The 24,086-nt window shown below is 38.8% G+C and overlaps 1 protein-coding gene across 1 annotated transcript in view; it reads right to left on the bottom strand.

The window, feature by feature from the left end:
- The window catches only part of adamts3 (ADAM metallopeptidase with thrombospondin type 1 motif, 3), a 165,220-nt gene that overhangs the window by 99,113 nt on the left and 42,021 nt on the right, over positions 1-24,086 (bottom strand). The window contains exons 5-7 of the mRNA XM_017695510.2: positions 13,914-14,101; positions 3,376-3,459; positions 2,836-2,992 (exon numbers count right to left, since the gene is read on the bottom strand). Coding sequence (XP_017550999.1) covers positions 2,836-2,992; positions 3,376-3,459; positions 13,914-14,101 — 429 coding nt within the window. The remainder of the gene's footprint in view (positions 1-2,835; positions 2,993-3,375; positions 3,460-13,913; positions 14,102-24,086) is intronic.

Raw genomic sequence — 24,086 nt, 5'->3', positions numbered from 1 at the left:
AAGGCCATTTGACATTTATAAAATCTCACATCTGTTTGCGGAAAATAATGAGACTTTCTCAGCTGGAGAGAAGAGAATATTGTTCAAATTGGTCTGACATGGCTGGGATGCAGAAATAAATATCAAAAGCTTAGACCTTTGTTGACTCAGTGATGAGTGTATTGTGAGTCATGTCACACTGTGAGCATTTCATGCTTGTCAGATTAGAAGTTCAATGTACCACCCAAAGATGAAACAATCATTTGTTGCAGACCGATGGCCCTGTAATAAAGCAATCACTGTAGGTGGCTACACCGTATACGCATTGCTCTTTGATTGTATAAGTCCTATAAGAGCAGTGGAGCACACCACTACAGATGACTGCAGTACCATCAAAGTCAGGTTCCATATGTTGACCATTTAGGGGCCATTTAGGGGACCTTCATTTGAAAGTGATGTTTGTTCATGTTCAATTTTAGCTGAAACATTTCAGCTTCTGAGTAGTTGTTTTGTGGTACAGCAAGATAAGAAGGGGTTTGAGGACAGCGACAATAGTGTCAGCATTTTCTGTGCAGTGTGTGAAAAGACTGCTGCACATTTTTTCTTTAAAATTAAACAGGCATGAAGTGAATTTTTTTCCTCTCTGGCCTCAATGACTGTAGCAAGCTAGGAGGTGCCCACTGCTTCAGAACAACAGCAGCCTTTTTTCTCCCTTCTGATGTTATGCAAGTGTGCTTTCGCCACCCTTTTCAAGTGAAGTCTGCCTCCTTAGCACATTGAACAGCTTGTCTAAAGGAGAAGCGAGGTTGGGCGTGGGGGCAGGTTCCATTTCAGGCCACGTTTAGTCTCAATGTGATGACTGGGTTATGACAGGGGGCTCAGAAGGGCTAGAGAGTGAAAGAGCAGAGGGGGATAAGAGGCCCACTCACATCTTCAGCACACATGCAGAAAGTGGCTCATTGCTTGAGGTTAAAAGGTGGTAAAGTATCACTAAGTAGAAACTGAAAAATGCCCATAAAGGTGTAAAACTGTCAGAGAATGATCCTTATAATAACACCATCTACTGCTGAAATACTGTATTTCTGCTGAAGTGATTTAACTAGCACAATAGACAAAGCTCGCTGGTTTGGAGAGTTTTGGTGAAGTAACGAATTTTATGATGTCAATTCAAAATTCATAGCTTGGCTTCTTACTAATAATGTAATCAGAGGATCCAGTGAAATACGGTGGGAAAAAGTATGGAGGATAAAACGCATCAAGTTTGAAACCATTTCATGAACCACAGAGTGAGACAGTTACAATTTTTTCAAAAATCTAATTTATTTTGTCGTAGAGAAATTCAGCTTAGACCTGGAGTTTCTATTATGTGCATTATACTAACTACAGCATGACAACACAATCACTTTGACATCTGCAAATCATATGCGGCCATCATACGTAGATGTCTGGTAGCATTCCTGGACATAATGTGAACATGTCCACTAGAGCCAGTGCTGCATTTACTTAAACTGAATGGAACATAAAGTGATGAAGAAACCTATAAACAGTGTTTTAAACACCTGGAAAGGTCTCATTGTAGTAGAGAGGGAATAGATATAACAATTAGCTAAAAATAAATGTATACCATGTTATAAACCATTCACAAGGCATTATATATGTGGTTTTAAATATTTATAAAAATGATAGCAATGTTATAGCAATGTTTATTATGAACTATGAATTAACATTATAAGTAGTATTCATAATACACTATATTGTCAGTGCCAAAGCCCTCGCATAGTACATTATAACCAACAAACCTGTCTTCTCATAAACATGGACAGCTATTTAGAATGGACAACCATTGTGGTTGACAACAACAATGTCAATCACCTTTTTACTAGTTACCTTTTTACCATCAAAGAAAATTGGTAAATCTGTAGTTAAATCGGTAGTTTGGGCCTTGGTTTGGTTTTTGGTTTAGTTTGGTTTTAAAGCCAAATTATCTAAAAATATTTTGTCATTTATAAAACAGTCATGTCATAAGAGTAAGAGTATCATGCCAAGAGCCCTAGGAAAGCTACACCTCCCAACATTGCACTGCTGACTACTACCACATTGTCACCTGCATAATAATTATGCCACTTTACTTACTTATTTAGTTACTGATCATTATACTTTTTATAGTTGCTTTTATTACATTCTTAGTATACCCTTACCTCTATTCATAATGGATGGACAGACTTTGGTTTTTAAACATTTTGCTAAAATATTTAGTGTCATTTCATTTCTCTGTGTCAGCCAGCTCTGGATGGTATGAGGTGGGAGCAAGGGAGACATGTCTTTATTTAAGATTTGTGTTTGAAGATAAAAAGCAAATGAAAATAAGACCAACATTACTAAAATAAATGTGAGGTCAGGCTTTTTCATTGTGTTGTAAGGGTGGGAGATATGGTAAAAATGTACATATCACATGTCACAATATTTAATTCTACATTTTGAAAAGGGAATTAAAAATGATGTGCACAATGATTTTTAATGTTTGCAAAAATAAAAATTATTTAAGAAGAAACAGGAGAAAAATCAGGAATTTGTAAAAACGCACTAACAGTAGTAACTAGTAGTAAATAGCAGTAACCATTTGTTGCTGCTGATGTTTAGAGGCTCTCCATAACTGGTCTGATTTTTATGGCAGTGTTCTGGAAGTATAACCATGAAAAATATGCTATGTAATTTATCAAGCTAATAGTAACATATATTGTCATATTGCCCATGTTTTTTTCTGTCTGCACAATGCCCACACACAATTTAGAGGAACAGTTTGTGCATAAATACTTTTGTCACTAAAAATGCTAATAAGCTTAGTGGGGGTCTTACCCTGCATGCCGGTGGGGCCGAAGCCCTGGCGGGTGAGGAAGATGGAGTGGTCATGGTGCTCTGAGTGCTCAGGGTCTTCTTTCTGCTGTACGAAAGCCCAGCGGCAAACGTTCTCCAGGCTGCGTGACGGGTTGCCCCGCTCAATGAGGCTAATGGACTGAGGGCAGAAAAGAACAGGCTGTGCTTCTGGGTCTCTGTTTACTTAGCATCATTCAAACACACATTAGTCTGCACGACCTGAGCTCACTACAGAGAGGCCACAAATTAGGCCCGGATGAATTTTCATTTGACGTTTTTTCTTCAGCTTGTCATAAAACAGTGAAGCTAAGGCGGCAGTGCTGCCCCTTTTTGTATTGTACATTTTATTCATCTATTTATTTATTTATTTATTTTAACTTCTGACTTTTTGGCCAAAATATGCCTGCAGGGAAAAAAAGTGAAGCAACATAAAAAAGGGTATGAAATGTTTTTATTCAGCCTGTCATTTTAAATGGACTTCACTGTGAGCAAGCCAAATTGCCTCTATTCAGTGAGCCTTACCTTTGCATAACCAAGCATGATCATCCTCACAAGCACGACGTTGATGTGCGCATCTAGTGACTCATCATGGTATATCTCATTCACCTGCAACAAGATGTGTTGGACAATAAGTTAAAGAGTGACACTAGCCAAAAGAGTCTGGCTAGAGAGCTGTGAAGATGAATACAGCAGACTGAATGAGGCTTTAAAAATGAGGAAAAGGCTTAGCTTATGTAAGATATTCTGAAAATGCACTGAGGTGACCTGATTTAGATGTGTACATCATTTCCACATGAATAAAATATGTCAACACAAATTTATTTACTTTATGCTGTTACTGTGTTGATGTGATGGATTTTATGAAAGTGGATATGATGTACACATTCAAGTCAGTTTAGTTCACACAAGGCTGCTTGAAAAAATGACAATACTGAAATTATAATACTACACTCGTAAAAACAAAGGTGCTAAAAAGCCTTAAAATAACCATTTTGGCTCTCTAAAGAAGATCCATTGGATCTCCACTGGAGATCCATTTTTCTGAATGAGATGCGATTGTGATGTGATTGTGAAGAACTTGTATAATGTTTCAAGAACCTCTACATAATGTAAAAGTTCTAAGAATGACCCCTGAAAGACCTTTAAGTGATGTGAAGGTTCTTCAAATAGATTCTTGACATTTTACAGTGGTATGCAAATAATAAATCTATTCCAATCCACATTTAGTCCAAAATTTCTCATGGTTGGCCCCAAAAGGTCTCATTATGACATCATGCCTGGCCCTGCAAGAGTGAAAACTGGAAACCATGGAAAACACTAGGAAACACCTATGCTATGCATGCACTTGTGCTAAAATGAGAGGCCAATTTTTTCTGAAGTAGCTTATATATTCTAGGTGAATTTTGGGGTTATTTTTGTTAGAGAGCAGCATGGCTGGCAGTATAAAAGAGAACCCTTATTTGTCTGAGTCAGATCAATCTGTGTAGTGTATAATTAGAGCTCTGTAGACTCTACAGAAGATTATTTTAACAAATAAAATATAAAAAATCTAATGTGTTAATGTGTTAATGTTAATCTAATGTTTAATGTTAGAAACAAAACTCTTCAGACCTTGAAAAATATGTGTATCTTTATACCCCTAAAAACACAAATATGCACTTAGCATGGGATTTCCAGGGCCAAGATTGAGAAATATTGGGCTAGACATTTCGTCACTGTCACTGGAACATCCATTTGTATGGTTATACACCATATACAAGCCATTTTACATGCTGTGATTGTACCATTCAAATTTAAGTGATCTGAAAAGCCAAGTGCTGCTGTATGCTTTTAGCCACCTTCAGAGGATGGTGCCTGCACCAGCAAAAAACCAACAACTCCATATGACCTAGAGGTCACGTATGTATTGCTTGAATTGTTGCTAATTATAAGAAACTGGTAGAGGTGGCTATGAGCCTAATAGTGTTGCAGGTCCTAGGATAGCAATGTAGAGTCTCGCATCTCTCTTTAATGTATTACTATCCTGAATGTTGTTACAATGTTGATACTATTCAGAATTTTTTGAAGACGCCTCACACAAACATGTTACTTCTCTTTAGGTTCCAAGTAGAAACTAAAACTGTTGGTTCAAATGTTCTTCAGTCCTGTCAAGTTCCTTACTGTGAGGCCAGTTTTTGCCTTTTCTATTTTTATTAATAGATTTATTACTGGATATTTTTCTATTTTGTTCACACAAACAGAAACTATGCGGAAAAAAACGCTAGCTAATAATGCTAAGTAGGCTTTCAGTAGGCTGCTTGATTTGTTTGGTTTGTTTTAGGCATGTCCTATTGCTGAACTATGTATGTATAGTAAACTAGATAATATATTCTATGTTCAGTCTGAATCAATTATATCAATAAAAAACTGGGTACATTAATCAGTGATGTCAAATGAAAGAAGAGGCATGGGCAGGGCAAAGGCCTCTTCTCAACAGTCAAAGTTTTGATGACTGATTGCAGTTAGGCTTATTCAAATTTCAGCTGCATTATTAAGCAATACAATGTTATGGCAATTATACCACATATGTCTTGATGTCTTGATGACATCAACAGCTCTCTTTACAGGCTTCTTTAAACCCTCCCTGCATTAGCACTATGGTGCATCTGAAGATCAATTCTACATCAGGAGATCACAGTAAACAAAGAGATTAAGAGGGACAGGGCTGCTGGCTCCTTCTGCCAGGCTTCGTACTGTGAGGAACAATGAATGAGTGGAAAGCCATAAAGCATGCCAGCAAGGGTCTCTCGACAGGAGTGCTGAATGAGGAAGGGAAGGGAAGGAAATAGGATCTTATGAGGCATTCTCACAAGCCTCCCAAAAGGAAGCATGAAGGGCTGAGGTAAGTGGTGACGATGGTGGTAGTACATCGATGGCACTTTTAGGTGTGTCTACAGGCTGAACGAACATCCAGCTAATGAAAAGACCCAGTGTTGAGCCAGTAATACAGGGGCCCTTTAAAGGCTCAGCTGTTTTTCCTTTCTCACCTAGCTAAGAGGCTGCTATGTACCACAGACAGGGGAGGCTGGGGCTGGCTCCATGAATGCAGGTTGTGGTGCTGCTTCTGCGCCCTTGGCTGCTACTTCCCAGAAATCCAGCCAAAGGACTTACAGCAGCATTCTGTTTATACTTATTAACCCTTAGGAATGTAGATGTTATTGTCGGTTTGATGTAGATTTGATTTGCATTACTTGATTATATTAATGAAGTAAATTCAATTTGAAACTCTGGTAATATACAGTCAGGTCAATATTGTGACATTGTCAAAATAAGAGCACAATCCTATCCTTTACTATATGTTAAAATTACATTATGAATGAAATTTCTGGAACAGAAATGGTTCAACATTGCTTAAAATCTAGTTAGAAAGGTTTTATATCTTTTCCTGTTAAGTTACCTAAAGAAGGTGTGTCCTAAAGGAAGCCATATTATTCTTTGTTTTGTACCTGATTTATTGTTAAAACAGGATTAGTTAGTTCACTGGACACTCATGTTGTTTATATCATTCGGACGCTCAGATCATTCGGATCAAAATATTTTAATTAAGGTCAATTATCGCTCACACGGAACGAGTGTACTTGGCTGCAATTTTTTTCTTCCAAGTGGTTAAATTGTACATTGACCTCAAAGATCATTCAGATGAAAGTGGAGCCAAACTGAACATGCAAATGCATAAAGGCAGCTTATGGGAAATGTGTGGGAATGACATTGGAAAAAGACTCTAATTGCTACCTTTCTTTGAACTAAATGGCATTTAAGCTCCAGACGTACATTTATTTACAGTGTGTCACTGCAATAACGCCAGAGGTGTGGGTGACACAGGCAATTCATATCTGTTTAATATCACTGTCTGCCACTCAGTGACCGTGGATGTGAACCTCCATCAGGGTACGATTTATGCCCAGCTCACCTCTGCTGTACTGAAAATGGACAGTCAGGAAGAACATTGTGATTGTCTTTGAAGGGATATTTTAGCAGTGCCATATGGTCTCCGTCCTTAGGTAGAACCCACAGGGGGAGAACCATATTGTATCATATCCTGCTCTTTGACTTGCTCTGTGTTTGACTTGTAAAATGTTCTAGCTTCTGGGCAAAACATTTGATACAGATCATAAAATTGGTGCCTTCAAAATAAAACAGGTAGGTAATTAAATGGAAACCAAGCCACTGCATAACAAGAGCAGCAACAGTGAGGGGGTTCTCCAGGGATACGTTAGGAACACCTGCGCTTTCTCATAAACTGGACATGCCGCACATCTCTGCTGTCAGGACAAAACGTTTATCTCTGAAATGGAAATTGGAGCATCTCTCATGAAATGTTCACACAAAAGAAAGCAACGATGTGAAGAACAGATACTGCTGAAAAAGTCCAACTTTAGAAAAGCCCAGAAATTGCTTTTCCAACGAGGGTTTTGCTCCTGATAACAAAACAGCATTTGCATAGCATTTGGATAAGCACACTGGCCAGATAATGTGTCCACATTATCACCCAGAGACTGAGCACTTTCCTTTACTGGAGTCCACAGCAATTCAAATACTGATATTAACTGCTTATCTATACAAATGACTTCTTTAACTCCTTCAACAGCAGGTCCTCACCCCCCATTCTTATCGCTATATGATAATTATATACAAGCTATGAATACAGTTACTGAACAATGCATTTTGAGATTAATAAATAAATAATAATAAGCTGCAGCTTATTGGAGGGTGCCTGCATTAAAAAAAAAAATCAAATTCAATACTTCTTAATACCTTTTAAGTAATACAGTCAATATAGTTTTCATTATTCAGTAAGGGACACACTAAAATACAGCATGTATTAAGGCCCATTTTATTCAATTGGATTGTTTGAAAAATATGCATATTTGTTATAAGACAGACTAGCTGATTTTTTTGGTTGACTATTCTGGATTAGTGTAATATACACAACAACTCTTTTCAATCCTTTAATATTGAGTATCAGCCAATATCAAACACAATCTGATCTTTGTATAATTCATAAATAATATAGGTGCACAAATTGGTCTAATTACCACAATTATACATCTCAGATAGCTACTGCAGTAAATTCAGTTCATTTTAGTATATGCGTGTTATATTTCTGGACTGATAGGTTTCTTAGGCTACTTTTTCAAAATTACCATTTTATAGTGTTTTTAATGTCTTATAATCCAATTTGACTGACTGCCGTAATGGTCTTGCTACTTTAATGTTCTGCAGCGAAAACACCCTTCATATGTGCACAGTATACATTCTGAACTGGTAGCATTTGTACCACTGCCCTACTTATGTGAAATAACCATTTTAAAGGGTCATGAATATGCTATGATTTCATATTGATCACATCTGTTTTATACCATTACATGAATGCAATGTTAAAGCTGCTGTCTTTACATGCTGTTTCTGCCATTCCAGTTTAAAACCAGAAGCATGGTCAACAGAAGTAGAAGTAGCCACAACTGAATAAAACATTTCAGGAGTGTATTTAGTATATAGTTTTGTAGTCACCTGCTGCAAGCATCAGAAAGCCAACTTTTGTTGTAATAACTGCACCCAAGTGTAGACAAATGTGGTAGAAAAACAAAGTGGAAACACGAGACTTGCAGATATTGCAAGTTTTCATTTTCAACACTAACACTGCAGACTTTAAGACCCCTTCTAAAAAAACATGCCTCACTGGATTCGCTATGCTTTCTTCAACTCCCAGCCATGGATGGCTGTGGCATCACAGGACCAATGCTTAGAGGGCTGCACAAATTTAGGACTAAGGACTTTTTAATGATCCTTAGGACTCCTGTAATGGGATTAGATAACAATGCTTTCAAGTACATTATATTCAAAATCATATCTGTGAGAGCCACTTTAAAATTCAAATACTCTCTCCATCTAAAGTCAATACCTAGAGAGGTAAGAGAGTTTCGTATGCCATTAATTTGGCGAGTGAACAAGACACCTCTGAAGCACCTTTATAAATGAGTGTATTTTAAGTGGCTATCAAAGGTGTGGAGTGGCATGGTGCCTTAAATTTGCTCCATCCCAGCCAAGCTGTTCTACCAATTTTTTATTTTTTTTAGGTGCAATGAAAGATGTACCCAGGCAAATGATTAAATTGTTCACTGTCATATGAACACAGATTGCCTCGACTACTCATAAACTCAGCTGAGGATGGTCAGTCCCCCGCCAGTCCACCTCATCCATCAACTCCCCTCCACTTTCTTGCGCATATAACAAAACAGCAACTCCATCTGATCTGGAAAATAAATCATACTAGTCTGACAATGGGGCCTAAAGGGGTGGTGGTGGTGGTGCTTGGGTGTGGGGGGGTGAGTGGAGCTTATCAGGGTAAGGTTGGTTAGTGTGGAAGCTGTGGTAAAATTCCATTAATTAGAAAGAAGACTTCAGGGAGTGACCACATATCACACCCGGCGAGGATCAATCCGTTCCAGCTTATTGGAGAGCAACTTGATTTTCATACTGGAAAACTACTTTTTTTTCTCCAGAACTTAGCAATCAAACATGGGCAGTAACTCATTTACATTTGAGCACTAGCAGTGATAGTTGGTGGCTGAATGCACATCAACCCACACTAGCCTGACTTTCTTCTCAGAAATCAATGGAATAATAAAAGCTGGTAGGCTAAGTGTAAGAAAATATGGAACTAGATTGGTAGCCATGCTAGCACGTTAGCAGCTGTCATTAGCAGACAGCCAATCAAACATCCCAGTTTGCTTCATTTCAGAAGCAGCTGTGGAACTGACTATGGACGCACAGAGCAGCAGAGACATCTACTGGAGGAAACCATTCTCAGAACTGCAAAGGCATAGCATCCAAAGCAGTAACAGCTTTTCAAAATCAATGCTTCAAGCCAATTAAACCGCCCCCCCCAACCATCTCATCTTTATGTGCCTTTTTGTGCCTCAAAGCCAAGTAAATGTAATGCATTCGTTTAACAATGAGGGAGCAGAACAAAGCAAGGGGTCTAACAGCACAAATTAAATATGAATTTGAAAGGCTGGGCTGCATGAAGAATGAGATGGTGTAGATGTTTGTTTAAAAAAGAGCTAATTCTTTTATGCCACAGAGGCTCATCTTGCAAAATTAGAGCATATAGATGTTATAGGTCAGGAAAATGCATTGAATTAACTTGTATCACATGTTTACATCACTTCCATTTTAGTAAATATAGTATGGAGTACACTAATAAAGTAATTACCTAAGGTAGGTAAAGTGAAGGACAGAATTGTGCCAATTTAATATACAGCACTGTGTAAAAGTCAAACACCATCCTTCCGTTTATTTAATCCATCCATCCATCCATTTTCTAAGCCGCTTCTCCGTCAGGGTCGCGGGGGCATGCTGGAGCCTATCCCAGCAGTGTTCCAGCAGGTGGAAGGCCTTTTCATTCCCTTATACTTAATTCTGCTCTGTATCCGTTTATTTAATATGTTGCCAATGTGGCCATTAACAAATTATTAAATTTGCAGTAGCAGAAAAAGGGAGGGAAATCTATGTTTTTCAGAAAATTAAATACACTCCAACATTCAGTATAATTTCAAATATATTAGTATTTATTACAGATCAAATGGAACTCATAACAACCTTGCAAGACCCGGTTGTCATGCTTCTGACGAACTCCCTTAAAGACACAACCGGAGTCCAGCTCAGACTCCAGTTCCCAGGAGTCTCCAGAGAATCACGTGACTTCTGATATTTGCACTCCTATCAGCACTCACAATTTCCGGAATTCTAAACGTGTTCACCAGTGTTTATGTTATATGACCTTTTAGCTTTAGTATATAAGTCCGGGCTTAGTTTAGATACATTGCGAAGTATTGTATTCCTGTGACTCTACTGAGTGTTTGTTATGATTGCCTTCTTGTGTTGTTTGACCTTTGTTTGGATTATCTGTTTCTCGCCTTTTTGCCTTTTCCCTTTTGTACCGTTGCCTGTGTGCTTGGATCTGTGTTTCGACTCTTTACGATTTTTCTGTCCATCTTTCCACTGTGAGAAGACAACTAAATGCTATGGGTCTGAATCGATGTACCTTTACTGAGAAAAGGAAAGAGACAAAAACTAATAAAACCTGCACTAAAACACCAAACTGAGGTGTGGAGTAAGATTTTATGGACTGATAAATCTGTAATTAGGATAACCTGGGTTGAGACAAGCTTCAAATGTAAGCAACTTCTAAGACTGAATCTTGGAAGTGTGGAACAATATCCCTGCAGATTTCTTTGAAGAACTAAAACTGATATTATATTTAGTTGTTTTCTGCTTTTGTCCTGACACTGAAAAATTAAGTGAAAATCTGGTTTTTATACAGTACTGTATTTTATTCCTGAGGAAATGATGTAATCAAGTCAATTTGATGAATCACTTTTGCAGCAGATCCCTTACAAATGGTTAAACTGCACCTTCAAAATCTTTCACATCACTGTAGCTCGATGTTGTAAGTCTCAGAGATGCAATATGGTGAAATAGAACTTTTTCATGATTCATTTTTCCTAATGTAAGGCCATGTTTTAATTACATTCATGATGAAAGCAGGAAGACAACAGAAGACTAACAGAAGATATTAATAGATGTTTTCATGGTTTATTTGTTGTTTTCGCAGCAGATTGGAACCGTGCTATAGAGCCTGTGAGCCTCTGCTTCCGCCTCTGAGAGGTTTGAACTGAATCGTTTGGAAGCGTACCTCAGCTCCTGGCAAACAGTGCCTCCACCTGGGAAATTTCACACCACACGCAAGGGCAATCTATAAACGGGCAATTTAGTGAAAAAGGAAGCAGGAAAATATCGACCACAATCACCCACCTTATGCACTGGCATTCAAAGGAGTGGGCTCCTATTTAATCTTGAGCTTGAATAGAATAGCAACAAATTAACCTCGGCGGTAAATAATTGGGACCTGTGGTGAGTATCTGTGTTTGTATTGGTGTGTTGGCCGTATTAACCCTTAACAGCTGCTAGCATTAACAAAAGCATGGTACAGGACATTGCGAAGGGAAATTAAAGTGCCCATATCATAGAATTTTCCTCAGTTTTATAAAACTAAAGTGTTTGATGTAATACTCATCCCCCATCCTATACTGTCCATCTACAGGAACTAAGATATAAAAACAGCCCATTTTGAATTCAATGTTTTTGTGATGTCACAAAGACCAACACAAATCTGTATATCTACTCTATTTATCCTACAGCAGTTTAGTCCCGATCATTTACTCTTAAGTTATAAGGAGGGTTAAGCTCACACTGCTTTTAGACTACAATACTTTTTGGCAGAATGGAGGGCAGCCAATCAGAATTGTTTACATGTATTAGTCTTACAGGCACGGTAACAGCAGCTTATGTAACTGTAAGGGACAAGGAGTATTTAAAAATGAATTATGGCAGCTTTTGTTACATAAAACCACACAAAAGTTATGAGTGGACCTCTCAGACAAAAAGCAAATACATGACAATGTGAATATGAGGCATTTAATCCTGTGCAAACACACCACAAGATCACAGGGTCACAGTCACACACATGCAAAAAGACTTTATGAGTGGACACATATCCAATCAAATATTATGTCAAGCCCTGGTGCTCATGTAATTCTACTCAATTATATAAGCATGTTCAGTTCTATTGTTTATGGTAGGTGTAGTCTATTAGGTAGTTAGAACAAATCCAGACTGTAAACAAAAGGCCTTAATTAAATAACATTGATTTGTACCTTAAGGAAACTACTGCATCCCATTTTGAAATCTATGACAGCAACCACAAGCACAATCCTGCTGATGTGGGTGTCATCTTTTTTAACGATGCACAAAAAAAGCTAATCAACTGGTAACAACACCCCCCACCCACTTATGAGGAATTATTGCATTCCTATTTTTTTGATAACCTAAATTGGAACAACTCACAAATGTAAGCATGACAATAATTAGAGGAATACAATCTCTAAAATAAGTATTTTAAAAAGTTGGGACACTGTGCAAAATATAAATAAAAACAGAATGAGATGATGTGGCATTCACTGGCCATTATATTTGGGACCTCACACAGCACTGCGTTAAAAACAGACATGATTCACTACAAAACAAATATTATTCACTGCAAGGGCTCAGGAACACTTCTGCAAACCACGGTCTGTGAAAACAGTTCATCACTGCATTGACAAATGTATGTTAAAACTCTAAAACTCTTCCATGGAAAGAAGAAACAAAATACAAACAGCATCCAGAAACGCTGCTGCCTTCTGGTCCTGAGCTCATTTACAACAGACTGAGGTGAAGTGGAAAAGTGTGTCATGTGGTCTAATAGTAATGCATTATGAAATGAAAAATATGACAGATTGAACTGAACTGTTGAGCAGCTGAATTCCTACATCAAGCAAGAAAGGGAAAATGTTTCCTTTTCAAAACTACAGCAGTTCATCTCCTTATTTCCCAAACACCAACAAGGTGGTGATAGAAGAAGAGGTGATGCAACACAGTGGTAAATATGTCCCCATCCCAACTTTTTTGAAATTTGTTCCTGGCCACAAAATTCAAAATAAAATCTCTCAATTTTAGATGCAACCGATATTTTGTGCTAACATTTGTTGACATATTTAGTATACTTCAGAAGAGCAGAAAGTTTGGATGATGCTGAGCTACTGTGCTACAATATCTGCATTTGTAGGATTTGTAAACCTACAGAAAGAAATATTTTATTTATATGCAATCCTAATCCAGATGTTTCTAATCCCATTTTTTTATTTTATAAAATTTATATGCATCAGCAAATGTGAACACGAAATGTACAGAATGCTAGCATTGTCCCATAAGTCTTATAACAGTGCATCCCTAATCAATACCACATTTGTAAAATGTAAAAAACATAAAAAATTAAAATTGTAAATCAGTTTTAAATTAATTACATACTAAGTAAGGATATGTGGTTTGGAAAGTGTGTGTACATACTAAGTAATTAATTATATCAATGCATTTAAATCAAAACTCTAGATTCTAGATAGAATTAATGAAGTACTCACAATGTTCATCAGTGTAAGCAGATAGTTCTGTACATGCTCCTTTCCATGAAAGCGCACAACGGAATCGTCGACGCCAAGAAGCACCTCGATGCTGTATTTATCATCACCAGCATGTCTACGTTTCCTGACCGTGTGGTTGACTTGTTTGCCGATGCTGTCCAGCAACCCTGGCACATGAAGATCAGGCTCTGTAGTACAAAATGAAAAAGATTTTGAGTTTTCCAGCTAGTGAATCACTCAGAGAGAACACATCAACAGCTCTACAAACTGAACCAATGTACTATGAGCTTGTGACTGCTATTTTACAATTCAGTTATACAGTGCTTCCTCTCACGCAATAGAATATTCTAGAGAATACAAACTAGTATCCTAGTATAACCAGCGCTACTAATACCATATACTACATTGAAGCCTATAGGCAAATTAACATCAAATGTCATATGTGGACCACAACTAGTGATTGGTATTTTAAAATCCAATTACCCAATGCCTCTTCATACTATAGCAATCTCAACTGCAAAAACGTTGGGCCACAATGCAAAATGCGAATAGAAACAGTAAAAACAGATTTGTAAATCCACTTTGGCATGTAATAAAACAAAAACAGTACAAAGACACAACATTCAATGCTTTATCTTATCAACTTCACTGTTTTTTGTAAATAGATTCCCATTCTAAAATTGATGCATGCAACATATTCCCAACAAGTTGGGAAAGGGGGATTTTAAGACTAGGAATGCTGTGTCTACAAAAATTCTTAAGGTGATATAATCATGTCTGGGTAAAAAGGGAGCATCCAGCAAAGACCTAGTCCTCTTGGGGAGGGATGGGTTGAGGCTACCCTCTTTGCCAAAAAAAATGTGCCAGCAAATAACCAAAAAGTTTAATAACAGCATTTCTCAACAAGCAGCTACAATGATTTTAGGTATCCCCCCTTTCTGTTGTGCATAATATCACAAAGAGATTTACGGAATATGGTGAAACCTTTGTACTTGAATACCTTCAATGACCTTCAGTCCCTCAGATAGCATAGCATTAAAAACAGGCACGCTTCTGAGATGATATTACTGCATGGGCTTGGGACTACTTTGACAATAACATTAATATGCTGTGGTATAGGGTACCCTTACAAGTGGAAGAGGTAACTTGCGTCTGTGAAGACACGAGTGAAAGATATATACACTGTTAGAAATGGTAAATTAGTTGTTTTAAGGTTTAGCCGTGCACCTAGAAAGGAGACCGAGTGTGTGGATTCATTTCAACTTAGAAAAAAAGAATTTCAATGGATTATGGTACAATTATGCTCCCTGACTAAAGGTACTGAGACGTACCCTAGAGGGTACCACCTCAGTGACAAGAGGGGTACCGCCCCAGTGACAGTTCACTAATCCATGCTTTCTGTTTCTATCAGCATTTCACACTGTCTTTACCTTTTTGGAGCTCAGCTTTCAAAATTCATTATGCACCAAACACAAATTCTCCTTATGCCACGCTTGTAAACCTCTGACCACAGAACAATTTGATTTAATTACAGTTCTTCATGAAATGATTCAGTGCATAATGAAACTTCCATTTTATTATATTAGTCAGGATCCTTTTTAACAACTGAATACCAAAATGTGAGGAACTACTAGTGGAATATTGGCATTAAAGACAATATAACCAGCTTTTTTTAATTTTTAAATTTGATAGCATTAAAAGTCTCGTTAGGCCAAAAAATGAGCACATATCCATTGATAAACTATTTTTTTAAAATAGCACATATTATAATCAGTCCTAATTTGTTTACAGTTCTATATAGATTATTTTCAGATGTTCTAATTGTTCCTCTGGTGGTGGATTATCAACAGAATTCGGATCGAGGTTAGAACCAAGCTTAGAATTAAAATCTTTTAGGTTGTGGGTAGAGGTTAAGCTTAAGGTCAGACTGAGTAGAGCCTGTGGGATTAGGAAAGCATCGGGTATCAATAGACAAGTTACTAGATATGTTGAATGTCACTGCTAAGGTAAAATCTACAAAGCATCTATTGTTCACTATCCAAGTAATATGTTATGTAATATGTGATTCCAGCATTTCTAAATCAATGCAGTTGAATCACCACCTTCAGCTCAATGCATTACAATTCAACAATGTATATATACTCCTCTAGTTCACTGGTTCAGCCTATGCACCTCTGTCCTTCCCTGGTATGGACACTATGGTAAATACTGCAAGCGGCGTTTGCTCTGGGTTTGGCTCGGGTCTACAGTGCGGGGATTGTGAGGCACATTCCTTTGCCCCCATGTCCCGTCATGACACACGCATTCTTGTGCTGCCCAGTTCCCAGAAGGGTAAACATCGTTCCACTTCAAAAAATACAGGGCTTCCCCTCAGACTCCTTTAAGACTCAGAGCGTGTGTGCATGTCCCAGCTTGGTTAGCTTGACCCACAGTGGCTCTGCACCTCAGTCCCTTGGGGGTTTCTCCGCTGGGGAAACGGTGAAGCAAAGATAGCACACACGTGGCAAAGCTGCCCAGCCAGCCAGTATCGCTTCTAAAAAAACAACCACCAATGGTGACTGGCACGGGCAGAATGGTCACCAGTGGAAATCTACTGTGTACGAGCTGGACGCCTCTAGAGGAGTTGGGTTTCATCGTTACGTCAAAGCGACGCACACCAACACACAAGCGCTAATGGTTTTTTTCTGCTCTGCAACACAGAATGCGGCCGTTCATGAAAAACTGGTCAGCATTTGCAAAGTCTCTAAATGTGTGTGCGCTCACCACCAGCCAGTTAATCTTCTATTTTTGCCTCACTGTGGGGCATAAATCCAAGCTAATTCCTCCCTCCCACTACATTACAGAGATTGTATTTTGGAGGCAGGAGACTTTCTTGCAACTTGCATAAATACACAGGCCTAACATGTCAGGATGAAAAGGAGCCCAATCTAAACCAAGCATGCATTACATAAGCATTAGCTGTACAGAGCGGTATTATGCTTTTATCAAAGTACAATTCACCTTTGGCCATTTTTGTTTGGTGCTCACGTTTAGTTAAGGTATGAAGGTTAGGCCTGCTGTTATGAACACATTTTTCATGCTGCTTAATTCTTGTGAAGCTAAAGAGAGCTGACCGTGAACAATTTGTGAAACATTTGCTGAAACTTATTTATCACTTAACTTAAAATAAAAGCATGCTGAATTATTTACAGTATGCCAAGTGCCAAAATATGGGTCAGCAAAGAGAGTCCAAAAAAGGGGTGGGGGTGTGCTGCGTGACTGGATTTAATTTTGTTCGCCCTGCTTTTATTTACCTTTGGAAAATGGGGGTCGATCGGCTTCCCGCACATAAAACCCCAGATTAACAACCCTCTCTTTGAAGGCTAAAGGTGGGTCTTTTTCACTGCCTACTAGAATCAACAATTAAGATGGAACAGCATGCTAATAACTAACAGCATGGCGGGGGAGCCGAAAGATGCTGTAGGAGGCGGTTTACGTGGAACCTTTTTACACGTGGCACAGAAAAAATAAAGGCAGAAGCAGTGCTCTAAAGTGTCAGGAACTGCAGGAACACTTTATAAGCCTGCAAGAGTACCCTTGTAAATATAACAAGCTGAGCCAGCAAAGTGTAGACTTCAGGAGTTAAAGCGAAGCAAAGCAAGTTGTGGGTGAGGGACGATAAGTGCATGTTCTTTGCAAATATGCATTAATCCGAGGCTTTGGTTGTCTATCTTTTGGCATGGCCTAAAGTTTTCTTTTTTCACTTTGATTCACTTGGCCTACATAGAGATGCAATTTTCCCAATCAAACTTTAGTCTTTATTGTCAGGTTTATATGCCTGTTTTCAAACACAGGTTACAGATAAGACTGCAATAGGTAATCGATGTTGAGTTTCTAGCTTTGAAATGTGTTTAAAAAGAAAAAAGAAAAAACACTCACTCTTAGAGTTCTGGAGTTTCACTAGTGGGAGTGAATCGATAAAAATGGTACACTGTGAAAGAAATTCTTAGGCTTATTCTTCTGATTCTTCTTAGATTTCTGTTCTCAAACACAGGCCACAGACAATACTGCACTAGGTAATCAATGTTGAGTATCTAACATTAAAACGCATATTCTCTTAGAGCGCTGGAGGTTCACTGTCAAGAGTAAGTCAATGAAAGAGGTACAGTGTGAATGAAACACAGTCTTATTCTTTTGATTATGTCTAATAATACCAAATATCACATTGAAACCAATAGGCATATTTATATCCAATGCCACAGTGTCAATAGTTGGTCAAAAAGAACTTCTTCCCACACTGTAGAAAGAAGAATGAAGCAGAAACTTTCTTAATGCCACAGTCAGTGGCCTGATCCAGAGGCGTGGGTCAAACTGACTGTTAAATCATTTACGCATAACTCAAAAGGTTTTCAAAGCCTTTCATATTCAAGCACAAAGCCAGGGGTTGTCACTTTTTATAATGGAAGAAGATTTGCATGTTTGTCCACAGTGACAATGTCAACCTTCCCAGAGAGAGGGTGTTTTTCCTCAACTCTATTCAACCAGGCATATTTTCAGAGGCATGTTTTCTTCTCTCACCAGCACTTACACCATGTAAAAAATATACAATACAATATTCTGCACTTCTGTGCAATTTAGTTGGCAATTGAAGGACCTGACAGACTTTGCACATCACAGTGTGCATGCATGCAACTGGCCTGTGCTAGATAATACCTATAGGCACGAGAACTAAGAGAAATTAAATGAGACACAGCAGTAGGGCTGGAGACGTAATATAATGCAGTCAAAAATTATGTTGGTATTTCAAATTGAAGACAGTATTACAAAATTGTAACAGTGTCAAAATTCTGGTTTACATCTATCTAGTAAAAGGGCCAATAAACACACTACACCCATTCACATATTGAAGAATGGGAGCAGTTTGTAAGTTTTGCCTGAAAATATGCATAGCTAGAGACAGAAACATGTCCAACATGCATTCCCATCTAAAAATGAAGGACTCTCTGATCACTTCACAGATGCTGTCAACCTCCACTGGTTTCCACAGTGCCAGTTATGTTTTTCTTTTCTACCTGTTGCGCCGCTAAATCAAGACTAAGGAATACTTAATAAAAAACTTCACAAAAAAAATGTGTGAATTCATAAGCATGAACAAAGATATGTTTAAAAACTACAATAATGTGGGAAAAAGTATTCAGATACTATGCTAAAACATGCATACATGTAAATGTTAAACCAAGTTTAATCAAGACCTTAATATTTTAATACAAGAGATATTAAGTGGTCATATAGCATACACATCATATTCTCTAGAACATAAGAGGACATGAGGACAGGTCCTATCTAAAGTGGTAAATGATGTGCCAGAAATAAATCATGCTGTATAAACCACACAGGCAGTAGAGAACCTCTGTCAGACTTGCTCTTGGCTTTTCCTTGTGAGCTGACATGACACTTGGCTCCCCTTTCAAATGTCACTCATGTTGTAAATGATGTGACAGCTAAATCTCCGCAAAGCCACAGGGACCACCATCCAGTAATACTGGGGATATGAGAAGGCATCCTCCCATCCTGGCCTTTTGTTTATGTTCTATAATGAAGAGTCATCATGTTTGGCTGCCAGCCTTTCCTTGTGCCTCAAAAAAAGTGAAAGTGTGAGGCATCATAATTAATGTATAAAGCACAGACAAGCCCATGACAGCTGGGCAAAGTAATTTCCAAATGCTGCCCAAAGGTTCAGAAGGGTCTGGAGGGTGAAGGGCTATTTCATATCTCAATGGCAACGTAAATAAAGCCCGTGCAGCTTGTGTCGACTGTTTTCTCTCTTACGCCAGAGTCTGGGACGTACCCCAGGGAAAGACCTCCATAACCAACCAGATGTATCCCCTCCCACAGCGCGGCTGTGCTCACACACACAGACAGACAGACAAACAGAGGCGCGCACACACACAAAGGCATGGTGTTCTCCAGATTCTCTGTGCCGCAAAACAAAAACAGATGTGGCCACATTGACGGAAATGCTACAAAGTCTTAATATTGAGCTTTGTCTAAGGGAAGCCAGGTGCACTGCAAGAAGAAAAAGCTTTTGCTAAAAAGCAAACAAAACCTTACTGCAACCCCAGCAAAGTGCTTTAGGATATTTAGCATTAGAGGAATCTGGTTCTGATATCCCGGGAGGATGTGAAATTTCTTATGCTTTGCAAACGACACAGATACTCACATCAAAAGAAAGTCCAAAAGTCCAGAGGAAATCCTGGTCCCTGGGAAACCCAAGGACACTTTGTGAGCAAGACTAGTGATGATTTCACTGACGTAAAAAAGGCCTGCAACCACTAAAATGTCTTCGAATGTCCTGAAATAATTGTCATCTCCAGATATCACTGAAGAAGCCTTTAAAATGTCCTTAAATGATCTGGAATTTTTCAAAGACAGAGGTATACATGTGCTTTAAGCAGATGAATGCTGTAAAATTGGATGGTGAAGCTAAGACCTGGATATTTCTACTGACATGAATAAGATGCACAAGTGTAAAACCAAGCTACCAATGACTAATGCAAAGGTTTCTTGACAAAATGAAACACCGAAGTATAAAAATATTCCAAGCTTTCACACATTACACATTTGGTGAGTGATCGCCACAGTCGCCAGGTCCAGTCTCCCTTGAATTCCAACTAATGAACAATCTGCAGAATAGAATAAGCAGAATGTGAATGACATCATCCTCTGGACTAAGAATGCTAGGAATGCCTCCTTTTTTGCCAGAGTGTCTAATACTGGCAGCCCTTGCACAGAAAGTGAAGAAGAAGGGTATTGTGGGATGGTAATAAAGCACTTCCTATTTCACTGCCAGATGGCATGGCTGAGGGGTGATTCAATGGAACGAATGCTCACAGTTTAACTGACCAGCTCTGATACACTCAAGTGATGTAAATCGCTCCCAAGGTTGTCTCGATTTTTCGAGCCAGGACTACGAGGATAATTATAACAAGGTTTCGTGGAAAGAATTCATCAGGCAGGACCTCAACTACTATGCTTTAACTTTGAGAAGGAATATGGAAAGAACAGTGCCTCCGCGATTCATGATTGATGGTTCACGCTCAATTAATTTCACAAACTCTCCTTAGATAATGCCAATGCAACCAAAGTTGCAGGAAATTTTCCCTTGCAGATTTGCAAAGTGAAAGTTTGCATACAAAGCTGGTTTGGGAAAAAAACTGGTTTGCATACTTTATAATCCCTCTGCACTATCCTGACAGCAAGTGAATGCTTGGCCAAAGCAACTCTGACCAGTGTTTCCAATTAAAATCTGGGAATCTGTGCAACAAATTCAAGCTCATCCTCCATGAGGGAACAAGATCTTCATTCACCCGAATGTTAATCCTCAAACCAGCCGTTTATCTGAACCAACAATGTGGTTAATCTTAATGAACTGGAGAGAGAATGCAGCATGGTTGGATGACTCATAGTCCACTTGTGGATTAGAAAAATCTATATTTCTTCTCAAAATGAGGCCTTGATAGAACAACAGAAGCAAGAAAAGGGTTTTCTTTCCTGACTGATGGATCAGTCATCAGTCATGATGCATAAGAAGGCCAATATGGAAACGAGACACCAGGGATCTTGCACTCTTCACACAGTCCTGAATACATACAGATCAAGCCATGATGGCTCAAAAGTGAAAACATACCCTTAGCTAAAATGTTAAGTAATGCATTGTATCCACTCCTGTCTTTTGAGACATTGTTAAACATACCTCAAGAGGCCTGTCATTTAATTTTCCTTGAGAGTAAGAAAATACTGTAAGGTATTACCAACAATTTATCAGTCTCAGGATAGCTTTGCCAAGGTGTGCTCCAGGGAAAACTAAAGTCTACGCTGTCACACTTATTCAGACAGTACTTGGTAAAAAGAACATGGAATGCTTTATCTATAGTCATTTGCAAGCAATTCCTTCAAAGATTCTCGAAGAAAATATTAAGTTCTTTTTTTTTTATCAACGATAGATTTGAATGGTTACTGTTTCCCATGGACATTAATTGTCCTTGTTACCAAACTATCCTTTTCTTCTTCTGTTTAGAGGAAACTTCAATGGAAACTTCAATAAACACCAGAAACAGTAATGGTGCAGCTGATAGCACAGCTGAAGGTTTATTGATGCTCATAAAACTCAACTGTTTTTTGAAATTTCCCTCTCATCTTTTTGTGTACACCACATAAAGCTCACAGTGTCTTCCTTTTCCTGCCGGAACTGCCACTGGGACATATTCATCTTCATGTGTCAGCAACTGGTTACAATATGCTAATGAGGGATGGGAAAGTAGCCAGCCTTCTTTATTCCATTGAATAAAGAGCACTTCAAAGATCTTTATGCCTAACGCGGTAAAATCATTACGTTGAGTCCCTTTGACAGCACATCGGAGGAGGAGGGAACTTTCAAACTGCCCTTAAGAAGATGTCATTACTCACAGTCAAGTCCCTTGCCATCACAATGGCCTACTTCCTAGTGGGGGCCATTACTCTGTCATTCCCTAATGTATCAGAAAGGTTGATTGTCCGTAGTTGCCAAGTTGTCGCTAAGTGGATTCCAGGGCAATAGGATTCCAAAGGAGAACAGATGCTCCTAGCCGATGACCTCTGTGTGGCCCCCACTACACCTGTAATGTCGAGGCCAGCCCCAACCATTAAGGAACAATGAAGGCTTACAGTGAATGAAAGCTAGTTAGCATGGCAATGTTGTGTCCTGTTAATTGTTAGCCACATTAGTCCTGACTGGTTAAGCTATCCTTTGACTCTTTTTTACCACCCCTTTAGAAGCAGTGCATCTAAACAATGCTAATATTAGCACTGGTTGGTTAAACGATCCCTGAAACCTTTCTAGGCTAAAGTCCACTCCAACCTGATGCAACATCAGTGTCTTTGGAACACCCGTCCAAGCACTGTCCGGCGAGGAAGAAACACATTATAGATGTAATGCATAACACTGATAACCAGCTTATTGCCAACCAATGTCTTAGCTTTCACTTTTAATCTGCCTTTTCTTCTTTTCTCTGTTTTATCTCCCCTCTCTGCCCCTCCCTGACCATTCTTTTGGAGCCTGCCATTTCTGACTCCACTCACCTGCTCTTTCTAAAAGGATTATATGTTAAGGCAACTGTTTCCATTTTCTTTACTTGTTGTCAGCCTTGAATATTTCTTATTCTTGCCAGCTCACCAAATTCCTCTGAGCTCAGGAGCGCAGGCACAGCCTAACATAGCTGTGTGACAAATATAAATCAATTTTTCTAAGATGCCTTTGTGGCTGGGAACAAAGGCCATTGACCACTACAGCTGTGTGCTTCCCTGACCATGCCAGACAAAAACTCTCAGAGGTGGCAACCTGTATCTGTGAACCTCTCGCACTCTGTCTCAACCACTTTGCTGATGTAAAATCTATCATCCTCCTCCTGCTTAGAGGTCCTTGGTGACTGCAGCATTTTAAAACCGCTATTTCTAGCAGTGTGAGCAGCCGAGTCTTTGCTGCAATTATGTGCTATTGTTATTCTCTCTTGTTAACTGAACCTGCTCAGCTGGTCTAGACAATCTGCCAATCTGCAGAACCTGTAACAAATCAGCACTCGTGTAAGCAGACAAGGTGCTGTGGAAGGCAAGGCACTTATCTAAATGCAAGGTCTGCAATTTACACTGAATAGGGTCTGTCAGAGTGCTAATTCGCTGCCATGCTGGGCCTTCTGCCTTTTTGGATGGATAAGGCATTGCCCGTGGTGAGAAACTCTATCTTGTTTATGTTGGCAATTTATGATTTTTTATTGCTGGGCAGAACTCAGCAAATCTGTTACAAAAACAGTAACTGACATTTCATCTAGGAACCTCACTGTAATCTACTGGTCACAGTTGTAACATTACATTGTCCAGTTTAAACCCCCTAGGTCCAAATGCCTTTTCTCTCGCTAGCGGCTTCATGAACAGTACAGTGTTGTTGTGCAGAAAGTAAAACTATTCTTTATATTTTTGCCACGTTTCTGTAATCTTTGGACATTAGAATGAACAGAAAAGGTCAGAAATGCGAATTCAAACATATATAATGCAAAACCACCGTATTCTTCATGTGACCATTTTATTTTGAATTTAGGGCAAAAATATCCAGTTGGGGAACAGTAGTGTTGTTCATTATAGTTTTGGCTAAGTCAAAGAATA

Source organism: Pygocentrus nattereri, chromosome 20, assembly GCF_015220715.1.
Source record: "Pygocentrus nattereri isolate fPygNat1 chromosome 20, fPygNat1.pri, whole genome shotgun sequence".
Taxonomy (NCBI): Eukaryota; Metazoa; Chordata; class Actinopteri; order Characiformes; family Serrasalmidae; genus Pygocentrus; species Pygocentrus nattereri.
Note: the sequence above shows the minus strand (reverse complement) of the source record. Positions and strands in the feature narration are given on the sequence as shown.